Source organism: Strix aluco, chromosome Z, assembly GCF_031877795.1.
Source record: "Strix aluco isolate bStrAlu1 chromosome Z, bStrAlu1.hap1, whole genome shotgun sequence".
NCBI lineage: Eukaryota > Metazoa > Chordata > Aves > Strigiformes > Strigidae > Strix > Strix aluco.
In genome coordinates this window covers 94,279,525-94,299,251 of record NC_133971.1, presented here as the reverse complement: position 1 = coordinate 94,299,251, position 19,727 = coordinate 94,279,525, and the positions used below count along the sequence as shown (strand labels likewise).

General features: G+C 43.5%; 2 protein-coding genes across 9 annotated transcripts in view; both read right to left on the bottom strand.

Annotated features, from left to right (window-relative positions):
* Window positions 1-1,557: 1,557 nt before the first annotated feature.
* On the bottom strand, window positions 1,558-6,920 carry LOC141918115 (zinc phosphodiesterase ELAC protein 1-like). Its single transcript, XM_074812179.1, has 5 exons — window positions 6,294-6,920; window positions 5,930-5,991; window positions 4,941-5,118; window positions 3,131-3,586; window positions 1,558-2,519 (listed from the first exon to the last, which is right to left on the bottom strand). Exons 3-5 carry the CDS (start codon window positions 5,095-5,097, stop codon window positions 2,056-2,058), a joined length of 1,077 nt encoding a protein of 358 aa, XP_074668280.1. The 5' UTR covers window positions 5,098-5,118; window positions 5,930-5,991; window positions 6,294-6,920; the 3' UTR covers window positions 1,558-2,055.
* Window positions 6,921-7,595: 675 nt separating this feature from the next.
* The window catches only part of ME2 (malic enzyme 2), a 39,612-nt gene continuing 27,480 nt past the window's right edge, over window positions 7,596-19,727 (bottom strand). For 7 of the 8 annotated variants that reach the window (XM_074811668.1, XM_074811670.1, XM_074811673.1 and 4 more), the window contains 5 exons: window positions 19,307-19,449; window positions 15,615-15,717; window positions 14,933-15,003; window positions 14,076-14,174; window positions 7,596-12,941 (listed from right to left, as the gene is read on the bottom strand). In XM_074811668.1, the coding sequence (XP_074667769.1) occupies window positions 12,792-12,941; window positions 14,076-14,174; window positions 14,933-15,003; window positions 15,615-15,717; window positions 19,307-19,449 (566 nt within the window). In that variant the 3' untranslated portion in view covers window positions 7,596-12,791. The remainder of the gene's footprint in view (window positions 12,942-14,075; window positions 14,175-14,932; window positions 15,004-15,614; window positions 15,718-19,306; window positions 19,450-19,727) is intronic. The other variant, XR_012621520.1, reaches the window with a different exon arrangement.

Below are 19,727 nucleotides of genomic sequence, written 5' to 3'. Positions count from 1 at the left end.
ATTTCAGGTTGCGTAGGCTTCTGGATTATCCCTTGGTTTTATTTCCATCCTTTGGTTTTGTCATTTGCAGGTGGTAGGTATCCAGTGAATCTGAAGTTTCCTAAGCTTCGTATCGCAACTGTGAACGGGTTAGAAATAGGAATTTTTGGTTGTGGAAGCAGACGTAGCAGAGCAGGTCAGAACAACGAAGAAAGTTATTCTTTCACTGTCTGAAACACAGAATAGCTGGAGACCGCTCAGCTTTTGACTACGTAAAGCAGAGAGTGATATCAAGATCCCTGCACCTGCCATTAATTTTTATCTTACAAACAAAAAACAATTTAGGGGGGGGAAAAGAACGTGCCACTGCATGATCCACAACCTCTGCCCGCTTTACGGCATTTTAAAGAGAGAAGTTGTAGAGATCAGTGAGTTTCTGCTCCAGAAGTCACGTTCTTCAAGTTTGCAACTCTTCCCAATATTTATTTTTTAAAGAAATCTTCCTCTACATTTCATAGAATCATAGAATGGTCTGGGTTGGAAGGGATCTTGAAGATCATCTAGTTCCAAGATGATAGTTTAAAACACAGAATATTAATGTTGGTGTAATTAATTTCAGAGTTACCGTGACCGCAGGTGAGTCTGTTTGAAGGGTGGGGATAAGACGTTGGATTCAAGTCCATCCCTTTAGTCAAACACTAGGAAATCACACTGCTTTCCTTTTTCTTTGAAGACTGTTGCTTAATTACAGCCAAGTACACTCTTCGAGAAGAAGATGTGAAGAGTATAGAAAAATTATCTGCAGGATTTAAATTGATCTCACCAGCTTGGTCTGGGTGAGGGTTACCACTGCACCCAAACCACCCCGGAGCGGTGCACCATTTACAAGATCTTTAGTGGGAGTGCTTTTGGAGCTTTGTTATTCCACGTTTAGAGCAGGGAGGGAAATTGTGTATTAAAACCGATTCATTTTCCCTCTGTATTACCATCAACAAAAGTACAAGCACGAACTCTCGCAGTTGTACTTAAACCTGCCGGAGTTTTCTGTGTTTATTAGAGCGCTACGAAGTGTTTCAGCTTTCAGGAATCCATGCTAGGGGTAACATATTTAGGGTAGATTTTTCAAACCTGCTGATTTTACTTTTGACCAGAAAATTGAGCTAAAATTTGGGAAACTCTAACTTCTAGTTTTGAGGTGGGAAGAAAAGGACATAAAGTTGGTCGACATGTCCCTTAACTGAAAGAATAAAGTCACTGCAGAAACAGACTGAGCTATACGTCGGTGAAACTCCTCCCGTAGAGGTAGTTCTACAAACACAAATATGCTTTTATCACTATAATATGTCTTTAAAAATGCACTTGGAGGAACAGGCTACTTGTCATCTGCCTAAAGACTTCTAGAGCACACTTCCAAAACTTTACTGATGCAGGGAACAAGTAGGCAAACTTCGGGCTCACGCGTCAAGAGCTTTAAGTGAATCAAATTGTTGAGTGATTCACTTTTGACAGGAAGCCTAAACTGTATTTATTTATGAGAAAACTTCAGATGCGAAGGGAGAATTATAAGAGCTCCTCAACTTGAGCGTAGCAGAGTTATAAATACTTTATTAATAGCCCTCTTGCAGAGAAATCGGGTAACAGTTACAAAACACTGTACACAAGTTTGAAATTGATGTTATTCAAAAGCTTGTAACAGGCAAAATATTTTCAATTCTGGTGCAGAACACAAACTTTCCAAAGGGCTGTGAAGCCAAACGATCCAGTGCTCTGCTCCAGGAATCTGCGGTCCAAGAAAAACCCCTGGGCTGTGAAGGCTTGTGCCAGCCTACACGTTCGGTTTCTGAGGAGGGTAGGTGTCTGAAACCATCACTTATGAATTTATTCCCAATTCCAGATGTCTGACTATCCTTTTTTGTTGCTTTACAAAAGCAACACTAACTGTACCTGGTACTCTCTCCAGCTTGCAACGGAGAAGAGAAGTAATTTGGATACCAGAATCCCTACCATTATTTTTACAGGCTATCCAACACCATCCTAATTTAGGTCTTCATACAGAGCTTGCTAACGCTACTATTTTTACTTTTTCATTGGAATTTCTATTGTCATAAAATCCTCAGCCAGTGTTACTTCTTGACCACCTAACACAGACTCTGCCTGTCTCTTCAGTTCGGTGATGTCCGACTCTCCCTCCCCTCTCTGAGCAGCTGGTTTATACCTCTGACTGAAGTGAGTCAAAACCAGTTTTTTAACTTTACACAATTTTGCAAAATCCGCTGCCATTTTTGGAGTGCTATGACCATGCTCTCTGGCTTTTTCCTCTTGGGTGTCGTCCAGCGTGGCTTCATGTATCAGTACATCTGCCTCACAGCAAAGCTTCACGGCCGCATCTCCGACCACCCCTGAACAGTCCCCCAAAATGCAAATTTTTCTTCCAGGAATTGGAGCTTCTAAGACATCAGAAGGAGAAATTGTTACTCCATTTTCTAGAACAACCGCAGTTCCATTCTTCAGTTTTCCATATAAAGGACCTGGTTGAACTCCTGGTAAATAAAGGCAAAAGAACCCATAAGCATTATGATGAATGTCAGGTTTAAAAAAAAAAAAAAATCACTTAAGAAGAGATACACTATATATTGAGCTGTCTCACTGAAAAAATACCACCTCGATATAAAGAGTAATTGATATTTCAAATATTTCATACAAATAAAGAGCTCGTAATGTTAGCAGGAAGTGTGTTTGAAGAAAAACTGTTCTTCATATTAAAGTCAATGAAGTCATGCAAATACACTGGCCATACATTTCCCTGAAAGCCACGTTGTGCTTCTTGAACTTCAACATCTGAATTTGTTTGCTCTTCCCAGTACGAGAATAGTCTGCAACAGTCTGCTCGTGTTCTGCACCAATTCAGACTGCTGCATTGGCATGAAGTATTAAAATGTCTTTAATAGCAAATGGAAAATTGAATTAAAATGGATTACGGAGAGAGACAGCAGCTCTAATTCGCTAGAACCCCTAGAAAGGTGGTCATAAAAAGATTTCAACTGCCTGCGAACCCCATTTTGTTATATTTGCTGAAAATCAGAGTCACTACTCAGCTTGAACACGGGCATTTAGGCATTTCAAAAGAGGAAAAATAAGTCAAAGTAGTTACCAAGGTCTTTCAGTTTCTGTACATTGAGTTTACCGGTCCGGGGCTTCTCTTCCACCACGAAGCCAAAGGAAGGAATGCGGTGAAATAGGCGAAATGCTTTCAGAACCAGTTGCTCATCCTCAACCAGTAAGTAAGAGTTCTCTACTGGATCCAGGTGGAGTATTCTCCCTTGTGCTCCCTCATCTCTGTCCAAGTCAGAAAACTCTTTAAATTCTTCTGCGGGGCACTGGTCCCGTGTAGGTACCAGCTCATGAACAACGTAGGGAAAGAGAAGTTGGGAGTGGGAGAGCTCCATACTCCTCCATATGAAGTTTCGCAGTCCGAATGGTCCATAAATATCAACGGGTGGTTTGTTTGGGTCAGGGCTACTTTGGAGGCTAAGTGTACACAGCAGACCAGGAAGTCCAAAAAAGTGGTCACCGTGAAGATGAGTTATGAAAATCTTGGTAATTCTACCTATTGATCAGAACATCAGGGAAAAAAAAAAAAAAAACCAAACAAACTAGAAGACAGGAAAATAAATGAATACCGTTAACAACTCAGAAATAATCACTTTTTGCCAAGAAGCAGGAAATAAGGAGGGAGGGAAATTATAAACCAGTGTTTAAGAAATAAATCCCAAAGGGTGTTTCTTCCACAGTAGCGTTAAGTTTCCACACAAGGTTTGTTTTGGCTTGATTGGTGAAGACGAGACTGCCGAGCCAGAAGCTTTAGTTGCTTCTAAGCAAAACGTGCTACAAGCACAGAACAGAATCGACTGGTGACATCTGCCATATTAAAACGCAAAGAAGTGCTGGAAAGTGGTTGCGTTTCCATATATTACATGGCAACTGTAGACTCATGAGAAACAGAAAGTGGAATTTGTGTTGTTCCTAGTTTTGAATTCCGCACACGAAGTGATTGTAAATAAAAAAGAAAAAGCATCCAGGTTTGATTTCAAAGTTCTTTAAGAACCAAGAACCCCACGGTTCCTGACTGGTTTGTTTCAAACAGATGAAAAATTGCACTTAAAAGATTTGGGCTTTGCTTGGTGTCTCACTGCAGCTCTCAGGCACTGGGCCCTGCCCTTGCTGGATTAAAAAACCCCACAATTTTCTCTCCCTAGAGACATTTTAATCAGGCTGCCTCAGTCTTCTCTGCTAGCTGAGTTCCCACTTCCTCGCAGCAAGGCATCTGTTAGGACTGAGCAATAGGAAGGACAGAACCCCTTTAAGAACAATTTAATAAAAACCAGTAAATTTAGTAAAAATTAGTCTATTCGCTTGGTCACTAAATCCCCTGATAAGATTCAGATTTTGAGGGAGCAGGTTGGTTTTCTGTTTGTAACTGATAATTCCATCTTTATAACTTGAGAGCAATGTCTGCTCTTGCCGCTGTAGACTGCAAAAGCGACTGAAGGCAAAGTCTGTTTTCTACTACATCTGCCAAAACGTAAAAGTTACCGCTAATGCACGCAACTTTAACACAAAAGCACAATATTTATTGGCAGGAAGACTCCCAGCAGGTATTGTCTAGAGCTGTCTTCAGACAAATACAAACTGGGCCAGTTTAAAGCTGGTCTCTGGTCCACGTTTGAAATTAGAAAGCCCAAGAAATTAATTCAGGAGAGTTTGGTTCTTGAACGCAATTCTTTACCAAAGGGCAATCAAGGATTATTGCACAGCAGGTTCAGCAGCTGCCACCCATACGCAGATGCTCATGCATGTTTAGTATGTATTCAAATACCATGAGCACCAGGACGAAGTATTTTGTTTAGATCTCATGAAATTTTTCCCCTTCCCTCATCACAATCCCTCTCAACAGCACAAACCTGCTTTGAGATGGCTCTTCATGAACTGCGTTTGAGTCCCCTCCCCGCAGTCGAAGAGCCAGCACTCTCCTTCCCTGCGGAGCACTAACGCCGACGCTCCTCTCATTGGAGAGGGATACGCTGAGCCTGTGCCGAGGAAAGTTATATCCATCGACATTTTGAATGTGTCGGTATCCACCTGAAAGAGAGATTTTGAGCCGCTGAACATACGTATTTATGCTGGGACAGAAACAAACGTTTTTGCTTTAAATGAAGGCATCCTTTGTACTTTAGTGTGAGGATCAAATTCCCTTTCCCTTAAAACATAAAACTTCCCTGGAGTAGGATATGACTTTCAGACAACACAATTTTCACAAGCAGGTTTCCTTTTCATGGCAGTGGAAGGTTGTGAACACGCAGCCCAAACATAAGACATGACCTTTGTTCATTATCTAAAGAAATAGCCCTAGCCTGTTGAAAATGCTCTAATCTATAAACCCACTATTCTTTTCTTCTTTGCTTTATTTAAACTTTGAATTTCCCTGCGTGCGCTTTCCTCTAAAAGCCGTTTCTGAATGACAAACACCAAACAGCCACCGCTGACATTTAAACGCTGTGAGCGAGCAGCACAGCACCGCAGAGGGGACAGATTTGCTCCCCTCAAGAGAGACCCCCAGAGGTAGGAGCGACCTGATTTACTTCACCTTTTCACCCTTAAAAGCTTGTTTGACTTCTCATCGGCGCTAAGTGAAGAACTAACCACCACCACCAAACTTTGACGTCGCCTGAAGGCTGCGTGACAGATCACAGAATGCCTATTGCTGCTGAAGGATCTATAAAACCAGCTGCCATACCCCAGGTGTTTATGTATCCGCAATATTGTCCGGATGAGGAGCGTGGTGGGTCTGCAGGACCTTCCAAAAGCTGCGTTAAAATTCCCAAGTGCACGGCTCTGCCGCCATCTCGCCTCACGGGTGGTGCTTTCCAGTCTTCCCAGACTTGGTTCTTACCTCGTTTTCAGACGTATTTCTGCCTCGTTTCAAACTCCACGCGCCTCAACAGCTGCAGATACCTTTCAAGCAAAAGAATTAGCGTTTTCTCAGGTTTAGTTGCTTTTCGAGGAGCTGCCTCAACTTTAGACGGGATTGCTGCCCTCTTCCCTGGCGCCCTCCCAAGCACATCGAGGTGCATCATTACCTGAGCTTGGGGGGGGAAGATAAACACCCATCACCCCCCCCCCCCCCCCCCCCGCAAAGGCAGAAATAAAACATTTTTCTTCCTTTTCCTCAGTCTAAGAGCAGATTAACAACCTCTCATCTGAACTAGCCTCGGGCTTTACACCCTGAGTTTTGTGTCCCTGAGGCCGAGACCTACCGAGGCCCAAGCTCTCCCACAGCGCTTCACCGGCCCCCGCCGGGCCTGTGGGGACCGGCCATGAGGCGGGGGGGGACCCACGGGGGACGGGACTACTTGAGGCCGAGGCCGCTCCGCCGCGGCGCGGGCCGGCAGCTTTCCCTCAGAAAAGGCGGAACGCGCAGGCCCGGCCCCGCGCCCCGGCCTCTCCCAGCCCGCCCTGCCGGCCTACCTCCCCCGGGCGGCGGCAGGCGGAGCCCGCCCAACCCCGCTGACTCCGCGGCCTCCCCGGCGGGAAGCGGTCGAGAGCGGGCCCGGCCCGGCCCCCTCAGGGCAGCGGCGGGGCCCTGCGCTGCCGCGGGAGGCCACAGGCCGCTGTCGGCCTCCCGTTATTTGTTTTTTGGTTGGGTTTTTTTGTTTGTTTTGTTTTGTTTTGGTTTTTTTTTGTGTGTGTGTGTGTGTCTGTGAAACTACAGATGTAAATCCTCAAATCCCTTCACAAAGAGCCTCTAAAAGCGCTGTCAAACAGCCAAGCGTTCTAGAAAGCCAGTTTTGAGGTAAAACTTTTAATTGCTTTACCTCCAGCCTAAATACCTGTTTTCTTTGCTGACCATCTGCAAGGAAAGGAAAAAAGGTCAATACCGCGGGTGCTTGGCGTGGCAATTCTGTAGAGGTCAAGCGTTGTTTCAAAATAAACAAAATCGAATGTAATTGAGGAGTTTCTATCCTCTCACAGGTGTTCTGGACATCCAGAACAGTATCCTCACAGAAGAGACTTTTATACCATTCGCAGGGCAAAAGCCACCAGGGCTGCGTGAAGAGCTAGAAAACTAGGTGATACATTTTTTAAAATAACAGTATAAGCTTAATTTATACTATGTAGCATTACAAAATGCATCCCAGTGACACTTTTTTCCCTTTGCATACATGTAACAGAATTTTCTGTGTAGATTAAGATTGGTAAATCCTTTTGAATAAGCAGGCAAATAGAAAAAAACAGGTTAAGTAGAATATGAACAAGGATACTGCGGTTCCTTACTAAGTGACAAGATTAATAGTAATTAATTTTGGGGGGGGGGGGGGGGGTGTGAAACTACAGATGTAAATCCTCAAGTCCCTTCACAAAGAGCCTCTAAAAGCGCTGTCAAACAGGCCAAGTGTTCTAGAAAGCCAGTTTTGAGGTAAAACTTTTAATTGCTTTACCTCCAGCCTAAGTACCTGTTTTGTTTGCTGACCATCTGCAGGGAAAGGAAAAAAGTAAATACCGTGGGTGCTTGGCGTGGTCAAGCGTTGTTGTTTCAGAATAAACAAAATCGAATGTAATTTAGGAAAAGGGAATGCATTTTACTAAGAAAATAGAAGACCAGAACACACATTTCAATAGAGTTACAACATAATAAAGGAGGGAAAAACCCCAACGAGTTCACATTTAAATACAATTTTAGTGTCAGCTGAGCAGTGACCCTCCCAGGTAAAGTCAACCCCAGACAGATTAGGCTAGAACTGTTCTCACAAGCACTCCAGTAGACTTAGGTTTATTTGCGTAAGATCATGTTTAAGACAGAAATAAATGTAAATTATGTTGACATTTTATTTCTTGACAAACTGGCCATCTTACTATGTTTGTGTAGTCCTAAAAGTATTTTTATTTCCATTTTCATGAGACAGGAACTACTTAAAGGATGGGTAAGTCAAAGGTACTCAGAGAGTTAAGTTCAATCCAGTGCTGACTTTGTGTGCGGGGAATATAAACACACGCCGTAGGGTTCCTGCACCCCCAGGAAAACGTCTGATGTGAGAGAGCTTTTCACATGAGCCGTAGCCGTGGTGCACCGTGCCACCAGGTACCGGATTCCCCACGTACGACGTAGCTGTTCCCACATCTCCCTCTGCAAGCTGCATCCTCACCGAGCGCTGCGATTCGGGGAGCGACGGGAGGAAGCCGAGGTGTAAAGCGTGCTGGATTTGCCTTGTGGTTCACCCAGAACATCTGCAGGCTTTCCGATACCATGGTGATGTGTATTTTGGGAGTAGGTAGGTAGGTCAAGGTAGATTGATACAGAATTAGATGTCCCTTCACCAGCGGCAGCTGAATTAGATTGCTCAAATTCAGCTGTCAAGTGGGTACAATTAGAGCTCTGCTCTAGATTTTCTCCTTGCTCCAGTGCTCAATGTAACACCAGTCCCTGCCTATTACGTACGGCTGTTATGAAACGGGATAGGAGTATGCGTCATCTTAAAAGGAGTCCAAAAGCGACAGTGGTTTCCTTAAACTCAGGATTAGCACTTATAGCCGAGACAGAACTGGAGTCCAAACTGTCCTGGTCTTACAGTCCGACCTCAGAGTCTCGTAGATACCTTGATCCGAACGACAGAGATGCTCAAATCTGCACCTTTGAAGTCAAGAAGACCCGGAGCAAACAAAAGACAACTTGGATTTACTTAGGCCCAGAGTCAAGCTGAACTAAAATTCACAGTTGTAGCTGTACAATAGTGATCCCCGCTCTCCGACAGGAGTTGTCACCAAATAGGGCTGCTAACGAAGAACTAAAAGGTGTATCAATAATCTTTTGCAGTCACTACCAGAGGAGTGTCACAATGAGTTACTTTACCCCCTCCCACAAAACAGCGTGCTGGAACAACAGTACAGAGAAGACATGCACCTACCACAGGAAACCTGTTAAAACACCATCTGCATGTAAAGCGTTGCTTTGTTTTAAGCTTGGAAAACAAACACAACGTCATGAAACGTCACTGTTCACAAACAAAACCAAGAATTTAGGCAAGGAGTCACATTTTTAAATCTATCGGGTTTTAAAAAAAATCTATCGGACACAATATTTTAATAGTCTTCCTCTACACGTCAGTCGTTGGCACGTGGGCACGTGCTTCAGGAATGTACAAACCTTTGTAACATCTTTGAACAAGAACGCACGTATTTAATAAAAAAAAGGCTGCGCTCCCTTAGCTACCTTTCTTCTCCTCCCCTAGCTGTTTCTATACATTGCTGCCAAGAGGCTCAGCCCTGCTCCTGTTGATTTTAAGGAAGCAAATCTTAGACCAGTCCTGGAAAAGACTGAGCTACTGACCTCAGCGGGAGTTTCTATCCTCTCACAGGTGTTCTGGACATCCAGAATAGTATCCTCACAGAAGAGATTTTTATACCATTCGCAGGGCAAAAGTCACCAGGGCTGCGTGAAGAGCTAGAACACCAGGTGATACATTTTTTTAAATAACAGTATAAGCTTAACTTACGCCATGTAGCATTACAAATTGCATCCTGGTGACAATTTTTTCCCTCTGCATATGTGTAAGAGAGTTTTCTGTATAGATCAAGATCGGTAAATGCTTTTGAATAAGCCAGCAAATAGAAAAAAACAGGTTAAGTAGAATATGAACAAGGATACTGTGGTTCCTTACTAAGCGGCAAGATTAGCAGTAATTAATTCAAAGATTAATTATATCTGAAGAATACACAAACCTGAAGATGAATCTATATATTTCAAAAAAAAAAATAATCTGAAAAAAGATGAAAAGGAGTATGAAATGAACTTAAAACTTCATAAGCTGACACGTTACCCACTGCTAACAGAAAACAGTGGCTGTATGTTAAAGGTAAAATTCTGCTGTGGCTGTTTACAAGTTACAGACGCACAGAACCTGATTAAATGGTGTCCACAGGTTCGTATACCTAGATAAAATCTAACAGGTACCACTTTGCTGCCCTAACTGGGCCAGGTTAGAGACACAGTCAGGCCTTCTGTAGAGCTCTGACCCATCTGCAGCCCCATCAGGGCAGGGCTGTTTGTAACTGGAACCTCCCAGTTGGTTAAAGACTTGTTTTTTCCTCACCTGAGCAGTGGGATTTGCTGAAAAATTACGCAGGAACATCTGTACTTGGGAAAATCTCACTGCTGGCCAGTTCTGAGCAAACCCTCTCGGCATCTGCTTAAAGGCAGCGGGGAGGTGCCAGGAAGGGAAAGGCCCAAACCTCACGAAACAGGCACCTTCCCTCGGCTTGGCAGCGGCCGCTGCGCGTTTCCTGCGCGGGAGCTCCCGTTGGGAACCAAAAATCACTCTTGCCCAAAGCAAAACTCCTGCTGTGCCCACGTGACACTCTTTTCCTATCAGTGCCCCACTGATGAGGGACCACGACTGCACTTCTTGCCTGAAAAAAAATCATCAGACTGAACGGATGGATGTAGATCTTTATTTTGTAAGACAAGAGTTATATTTATGGACCGACTGCCCTGCCCTCTGTGATCACTCTCAGCCAGGCCACAAAATCAGTGCACGGGATATTTTTGTTACTCGTTCTGCCTAATGAGTGTGTTGGCAGCGCTGAGGAAATGTGCGTTCCCAAGATACTCGAATCCAATGATGCAGAACTCCGCTGACACACCGCCACAGGCTTCAGCTAGAGTTAAATTTTCTGAAGGTAAAAATAATTTGTACACTAAATAAATATTTTTTTCAGGAAGATCACAAATTTAAATACAATAAAAACCAGGCATAGCAAAAATAGATGAAAAAAGCATTCTTTGTAAAAACATCCTATGTGTGTGTTGGTCTTTTTTTTCTACATATACTTACATACACAAGTTGCAAACCACGTACGTCGCCCAACTTGGCAATGGAGCATTTTGAGCCCCACCAGACAGCACTTTACCACAGTTTGAATACTCAGTCTTTTCCCCACAGCTTTTCTGTGTTTATATAATCAGCCTTCTCACTTAGGTAAAAGCCTTCCCAAAGTTTCCTGTCCTTTCTATCTAATACATCATTTGCAATTCAGAGGCTAGGCAGTACGCGACAGAGACCATGTCTAAGGGGGTACAGAGATTATTTTCCTTGTTCTATTTTGCACCTATTCTGTGGAGACTGCATTTTCCAATATAAATGAGGATATGAGAGAGGTGCTTGCCACGAGTAAATCCTGAGCAAGCTTTACTTCACCTCTTTGGATTCCGGCTTCAAGTTTGCCAGTATAGCCCTTTTACATCTATTTATTTATTTTTGTCCTTTCTTTGCCTTGATGCAGCAAACTGTGGAACAGCACGCTTGTTATCTTTATTATTTCTGCTCCTGACATACCATTGTTCTTGTTACAGAGACCAGATTTAGAGAAGTCACAGACTGTAACTACCCCTGCGTGTCCTTGTCTGCTAACACAAAGTAATGGAGGGCACTCAAACCTGATATGACCAGAATGAAAAGGAATGCCCATTGTGGTGTCCAAAGGGAAAATTCAACTTGCAATTTTTGTTTTCACGCAAAACCCCTGACAAATTAAACCTGTAAACGGAGCGAGGAAGAGAAAGTGATCGACTTAAGAGCTTCTAAGCATTAGATCTTTCGAGTCCTGTATTCAAACTGAAATAAATATACTGGACTGAGACCACAAGAAACAATTCAAACTTGTGTAAATGTGGGTGTCAATAGCTGCCTGTAACACTTCCTCTTTCAGCTTCATCAGCTGCCTGCGGGGGGGTTGTTCGAAGTGGCAAGTGAGTCCACTTAGGAGTTTTTGAGTCAGCGATGTCACGAAGACATCACACACAAGTCTTTTTGTAAGAACAAGGGTATGCAAGGGAGAAAACAATTTAGCGTAAAAGAAACAGAACCCTGGACAAATTAATGGAACAAAAATCCTTTGGTACATCACCTTGGAGTCCACTGCAGAAAATGTCCTTGTAAAATCTCTAAAAGATTTCCGTAAATTACTTTAGATCCTGCCTTTACATGATAGCATTCATTAGGCAACAGCGTAGCTTTGTTTTTAAAAGCTATTAAGTGATTAATATTATTTTCAGGCTTTCCAAGGATAATTTTCACTAGTTCACATTTTTCCTGATAACAGATCTCACACAACGATGAAAACACGGAATACAAACATTGCTGTAGATCCCACGTGTGCACACCACGCTGCTCCTCAAAGCACATTCAAAGAAACAGAGCAGCCAATGCCACAAGAAAGTCTGGACACGGGCATCTTTAAATATCAGACAAAACAGAAAGCCCATTAGACTGTAAAATTTGTCTTAAGCTGTCCTTTTTTTTTTTTTTTTAGACCAATGCTCTCTGGTGATGTCACGGATAATGCAGTGTGACAACACAAGGACAATTAGAAGACTGATTATTAAAAGCAGAAATAAATCATTTTGGAAATCAGCAGTGATGAGAGAGCTATAGTTCATCATCAAACGCACGTAGCTAAAACATTAATGGAATTTTTTAGTGGTGCCAGCTCCAAGCTAGAAATGCAATGGCATTATTTAAATTGATTTTGGAGAGCTCTCTCATTCCTGTGACGGATGCCAACATCCATACAGTTTATCAGGTACTTGGGAGAGTGGGGAGGAATCTGTGTCAAGTGAAAAACTGGGTAGAAGGGAAGAAAAGACAACAAAATGAGCGAAAATAAATTACAGGACTCAAAGATCATGATTTAAATAGGTCTGAAAAAGGGATCCCTGCAGAGTAGAAGATACCGCCTGAGGAGAGCGATCTTCTGATGCATCAGTGAACCTTAGATTCAGGCCAGTCATACACATCTGGCATGAAGGATTCGTATTCGTAGGTCCAAACCTTTGATCGAATGTAACGGTTCTTGTCTGCAGGTTCAGGGTAATGGAAAGCCATGTTGTTTGCATACAAAAATTCCATAACCTGAAAAGTTAAATCACCAAGCGGTTTGTGCCTTTTACTGCACATATATGCTAAAGACTCACAAATTGGGTAAAGACAAACACCAAAGTCTTTTTACAGAATCATTCAGGTTGGAAAAGCCCCTTGGGATCATCGAGTCCAACCCTCAGCCCGACTCTACAAAGTTCTCCCCTACACCACATCCCCCAACAGCTCATCCAAACGACCCTTAAACACACCCAGGGATGGGGACTCCACCCCCTCCCTGGGCAGCCTATTCCACTCTCTGACCACTCTTTCTGGGAAACATTTTTTCCTCATGTCCAGTCTGAACCTCCCCTGTTGCAGTTTAAAGCCGTTCCCTCTTGTTCTGTCACTAATCCCCTGTGAGAAGAGACCAGCACCAACCTCTCTACAATGTCCTTTCAGGGAGCTGTAGAGAGTGATGAGGTCTCCCCTCAGCCTTCTCCTCCTCACACTAAACAGTCCCAGCTCCTTCAATGGCTCCTCACAGGATTTATTCTCCAGGCCCTTCCCCAGCCTCGTTGCCCTCCTCTGCCCTCGCTCAGCCCCTCGAGATCTCTCTCGTATTGAGGTGCCCAAAACTGGACACAACACTCCAGGTGTGGCCTCACCAGTGCAGAGCACAGGGGGACTATCACCTCCCTGCTTCTGCTGGTCACACTATTTCTAATCCAAGCCAGGATGCCGTTGGCTTTCTTGGCCACCTGGGCACACTGCTGGCTCGTGTTCAGCTGCTTGTCAGTTAGAACCCCCAGATCCTTCTCTTCCAGACAGCTCCAGCCACCCCTCCCCGAGCCTGTAGCCATGCAGGGGGTTGTTGTGGCCCAAGTGCAGGACGTGGCACTTGGCCTTGTTGAAGCTCATCCCACATTACAATTCCTGAATGCCTTACCAGGGATCTGAAAACTTAATTTCAGAAATCAAAGGAGCATAACTTTGGCCCATTATCACTGCCAAATGGAAGCATCCAACAAACCCAAGATTTTGATAAGTGTCTCTTATTAAATGCACAAAGAACCGGGTGGTTTGTGCCCAAGCACCTCGTGTTCAAGGGTCATACTGTGCAATTCAGCAGGTTAATATACACATAAAATATTTTTAGTACGGTCCACTTTTATGCTTCATACTCACCTTGACAGCAATATAAATAGAAACTTCCCTGATATTAGACAGTGGAGGATAAAGTCTTCCTTGTGCAAGCTCCTCATCGGTCAGCTGTTCTGTCAATGCCTGAGTTAGAAAAACAAAATTCTATTTACTGCATCCTGAATGGGATCAGTAACACGCTAAAACACCCGAGAGAAACAGGTTGCAGTGTTCTCACTACTAGAGAGCTCCCAAAGCACTAGAATATGGCAGTCAAAAATCTCAAAATTCTCAAAGGTCAACTCTCCAATCTGTGCCCATAGCAGCAAATCCTACTTGTAAGCATTTAGCAAAATAAGAACCTATTTTTTCTGGAGGCTGAACTACCCATAACCGTGGAAGTTGTAAGAGTGCAACTTGCCTGCAGGACTGCCCATGTGTTTGGCCAGTTGATTCACTGGCTGCTCTGATGTGGTGGGTGCTCCTACCACAGGAGAGGATGGGAGCCTGGGGGCCACGTGCATCCCTGACCCCACACCAGCTGTGGAACCCAGAGCGGGGCGGGAGGAGGAGGAGGAGGAGGAGGAGGAGCAGGAGGCGGAGGAGGAGGCGGAGGAGGAGGAGGAGGAGGAGGAGGCAGGCCTGAGAGGCTGGGAGTTACGCAGGGACAGATTTCCTATCTGGGTGTTTGGTTTCTGGATGAAAAAAATTAAAATTGCAATGGAAGCTGATACTTTTCACAATTCTGTTTGATCAAAATCCATTTGTTTTCCATTGGGGAGGGATAAACCCAACAGAAATCAAACAGGAAACCATCGAGTTTCAGCAAGATTTGAGAAATTTTCCATCGTGGCATCCACCATCATGCCAGAAGCCACAGCCTACTCTGCTTCCACACTTACCTTAGCAGCCTCTAGGAAAACCTTATCACTAATATGTCGAACACTGCTGAGGATCACAGCGAGAGCCACGCCTACAATAAAATTATTGCCAATTAGGGCCACATCATTTTAAAATACGCAGCCTGCTGCTGAGAAGCTGCGAGTCATCTAGAATGTTATTTTTAAAAATCTTCCCATTGCTTTCTACGCACATTCGCAAAACTATTACTATGTGTGCTAGTCATTTACCAAAATGGGTGGCTTTTGAGAAGGGGCTGGGGCTGAGCAGCTCTGGGTGGAAAGGGAGAGAAAGGGGAAGGCAGAGAAATATCCCCAGTGTTTCCTCTGTACCCTCCCTTGTGCAGACATAACTTCAAAAGGAGCACACACACTTCGTTTTCTCCTTCCCCCCCCAAACAAGCAGAAGAACCATAATGCAACAGCTTTCAAAGCCTTTTGTTTTCTTAGAAATGTCCTGTTGGGTGAGCTCACTGTGTGCACGTTGCATATGTAGCTGCACATGCCTAACAACCACCCTTAACTGATTTTCTTTGATTCATTCTTCTGATTCAGTTCTCAGCTTCAAGTGCTGGTGACACCTCTTCACGCTGCTTCGCTAACTGTGCCTAGTGTTGCAAGGGGACCCAAGAAGTGCTAATAAGTCTAGTCTTAAAGATTCAAAGAAGACAACTGTATTTATTACCTGGGAAAATATAAGCATTGTTTCCTTGGCCTGGTTTGAAGGTTCTTCCATCTTTCAGCGTCACCAGCTCGAAGGGACTGCCACTGGCAAACAAGCAACGGCCCTGTTTAAACAGAGGAATAACCACAGTCAGGCAGCTTCTAAAGAGCAAGAGAGTCATGAAATCCAGGGACACCAGAGTCCTACAGCTCCCCAGCAGCTCCAGGACTGCATCAGGAGGATACTCAGGGGACTGGATTATGCAGGGACTTGATGATCTTCAAGGTCTTATCCAACCTAGATGATTCTGTGATACCCGAGCACGCAGCCAAATGCAAAAAGGCAAACGGCCCTACTGAACGCAGCTGCATTCTAGCACATAAATCTCTTGCTGACTCAATTCCTACAATCCCAGAATGACACAGTAGGGCCTGGAAGAGATAACAGAATCAGTAAGCATCTGCCTGTTTCTGCAGCAAACAGCTGGAAAGCAAGAGGCAAGCACACACACTGAATTGTGCAGCTTTCTAAGGAGTGGGAGCAATCTGTTTTATCATTCATTGTTCCTTAAGACAGCAATGACTCAGAGGAACTACTCACACGCAAAATAAAGTACTTGTGTGTTAACTGTGATTATAACCATAACCATTTATCAGGACCCATGGCCACAAGCCAGGACCCACCACCGTAAGGACTGTGCAGAGACAGCTGAATAATGTCCACTTCCAAAAGGAGACTGAAACAGCAGTACAGGAACAAAAAGTCACTTGTTTACTGAGGGGTGGGAGGGTGAAGGGAGGGACTGCTCCATCATACTTGTATCGCTGAGAGCTCTGAGTGAGTAACACAGTTTGCTTATCCTTCCTTTGAAAAGGATTTTAATCAGCACAAATTATTAAAACAAAGCCGGAGTTTGGAGCGTGAAATACAGCCTCCAGATAAATGACCCCTTCCTCAAGCAGTCAAACCCTTAAAAGCAAAAAATCTTGACTTTCTTTTGAGTAACAGGTTTAATAACATAACATTAAAATACTCAAGGCTCCCCACGACCACCACATTTGAGAACAAATTACTAAAGAAGCTAAAGACTCGGGAACGATGTTTGAATAATACCCAAAACTCCTTGTGTAAGGAGCAAAACACACGGATGCATTTGAGAGCAATGAAAAATTAAAACAGAACAAAAAGCCCACGCAATACACAGTAACAGAGGGCACTAAAGCTTCTTCAGGCTTTTACAGGTGCCATCTAGTGGAAAAACAATAAGGAAGGTATCATCACTAACCTTTCATTCGTTTCCTTACTTAGTTCAGCCTAAGATTTCACACCAGCCAGGATTAGGCTGTTCCTGAGGCCAGGAGACACATCGGGCCGACAGCTCGGATCCCTAATTGCCTGACAAACTTTGTTAGTTAAATGACTAAGTAAAATCAGAGGGTATTTCCTAAGTAATTACTGTGTCTTGAAGGGGAAAATATACATTAGGAAGGGCAAACTGAGGACATTTCAGAGCACTGGGAAAACAAACGTTAGATATGGAGGAAAGTCTAAATACAATATTTATTAATAAGGACTGGGACAAAATTACACCCGTTCATTTACTGACCAGTAATATTTAATTGTCCAAATAACCCGTGTCTATAATTAATAACTTATGGTGAATCATGAATAAAAGGACACATGGATCCAATACAGGAAAACCACCAAAGATCCTCTCTCCATTGAGCACAAACTTTTTAAATAGCACTATGCTCACACAACTGCTTCAGTGAAGACATGTTACCCCACCTGAATCTAACCAGCAATCTCTTTTTTCTGCATCTAATACCCTGAGGTCCAACCCCTTGGGACTCAACAAACAGCCACGGGGAATGAGTGAGCCTCTTCCCTTAAAACCTCTATTGCTCTGTTGATATTCTGTAAAAAGTGCAAGCAAAAATTAGGCTGGTTTTCCCTCTAGTAGTGCTGCCGGCCTCCTTCAGGCATCAGAGATGCTAGTAGTTTTTACATTTATTTATGCCAGTTAAAGGCTTGGCTGTATAACTAACTCTTGTTTTATAAGTTACTCTTGTTTTTGATAATGGAATTTAATTTGATATACTGAAACACTGCCCAACTTGCTATTCTGGCTAATGCAAGATATCTGAGAGATATTAAACCATCTTCACTTAAAAGCGTTCTCATTTACTATTAAAAGCTAAGGTCTACATTTTGTCCAGAGGCTTGTTATTCCTGCCTAAGGCTCTCTCTGGACCTGCAGATCTCTGCAGCAAGAGCTCCCTCCGAGCTGACGGGCCCAGTAACAGGGAAGAGAATCTGGGTGCCAACTGGAGACGATGCCCTTGCCGGTGTGAAGCGAACACCGGCCGAGGTTGTAATGCTGGGAACTGAGCCACGCTAACAGTGGCAAGAAGGAGTTCAGAGTTCTGCATCAAGAACCAAGGATCTCCACCCACTCATTTTCACATGAGTCACTTGATTTGGAACTGTATTAAAAAAAAAAAAAAAAACAAAAAAGGAAAAGGGAAAAAAAGAGGTCTTTTCACGAGCCCCACCCCTGAAGTCTGCAGGCGGGCCCTGTGGACAGGGCAGAGATCACAGTGATGTAAAGGAAAGGCATTACCAGCCAGTTCAAAGAGTTAACTGGGTCTGCTTGACGCTCCCTTGCCCCCAGCTCCTTCCCCTCAGGCTCTCTTCAAAGATGATTAATTTTCTATAAAAAACTGTGCAGAAGGATAAAAGACTTGCTTCATTAAAGGCAAACCCACGGTCTGGATGCACTGGTGAGCGTTAGGAAAAAAACCAACCTCAGAACCCCAACCTCCAACCCCCCCGTAAGCACCCCACGGTGTTGATGGTTTTGGAGGTAACGGTGCAGAACGAGGTGTGTTTATTCTGGGTTCAGTGTTTAGTGGTGCCAGTGTCTGAGAGACAAGACCTTGCGAGAGGGGAACACGAGGACAGAGAGCCACCACTGACTCCTGAGCTGGAAGCATAAATCCTCTCAGAACACTGTTAACGATACGAATTGTGGCCTGCAGGCACTAGGAAATGAGTACAAAGCAGAATTCTTGGGTTGGTGCAAGAATATTACCTGCTTTAAGGGCTTTACTCAGCCATTACATTTTAAAGGTTCCACCTAGTCTCTCAATGTTAACAGAAGATGTTTCTTTAAAACCCCAAAATAATTAAAAAGCATGGTGGGAAACAGTTAATCCATCAAAGCTATGAAACAGTACCTAGTGGTCATTCTTTTAAATGAAACAGTACCTAGTGGTACTAGTGGTCATTTTTTTACAAAGTAATAACAAGAATTAGGCTATTTTCAGCTTTGCAAAATGTACTAGTGGTCATTTTTTTACCAAGTAATAACAAGAATTAGGCTATTTTCAGCTTCGCAAAACGTACTAGTGGTCATTTTTTTACAAAGTAATAACAAGAATTAGGCTATTTTCACCTTTGCAAAATGTACTAGTGGTCATTTTTTTACCAAGTAATAACAAGATTTAGGCTATTTTCAGCTTTGTCAAATGTCATTATTTAAAATTCAAGACTTCTTGTCAAATCCCCTCCATTTACTTTTGCCAGAAGCCAAGATCTCTATTATGATGTCAGTAAATCCAAGTGATAATAAAATAACTGGAGTTCTTGCACCCTCATCCTCACAGTTCTATCCCAAAGCGCCAAGGTCAACATTTCTAAACATTACATACCTCTGTTAACGTATATGCTTCCTCTGCTGTGCATTCAGCTTTCGCCGTCGGGTTACTTAGTGCAAATATTATGGGTCGCTCATTGATAGAGGCCATTGCTCTGATCACGTCCTGAGAGAAGAGCCGCCCAGCTCCTGCAACTCCTGAAGGAAATGGAAACACATAAAAAGAGAATCAATACTTGACTGCCTCAGGGCAGATGACAGTGACTGTAGATTAAGTTCGTGTCACCCCTGAAGTCTCCCACTCAGAGCAGGCTCTTCTAGCAGCAGGAGACAGAAACCAGGCACTGCTTTGTTAGTGGCTGCTTAAAAATTCTCATTTTCACAGGAACATCTAATTAATGTGTTCCAAAAGCCTATTTTACATGATTTTTTGTATTGATCTGTGTAAAGAACACTTATTGCTGCCCTGGATAAGC

Excerpts from the sequence above, each read along its gene's own strand:
- LOC141918115 (XM_074812179.1), bottom strand. The coding sequence starts at position 5,097 with ATGTCGATGGATATAACTTTCCTCGGCACAGGCTCAGCGTATCCCTCT. Across the intron at positions 3,587-4,940 it reads GAAGAGCCATCTCAAAGCAG|GTAGAATTACCAAGATTTTC; the intron begins GTTTGTGCTGTT and ends TCTGATCAATAG. Across the intron at positions 2,520-3,130 it reads ACAGAAACTGAAAGACCTTG|GAGTTCAACCAGGTCCTTTA; the intron begins GTAACTACTTTG and ends TTTATTTACCAG.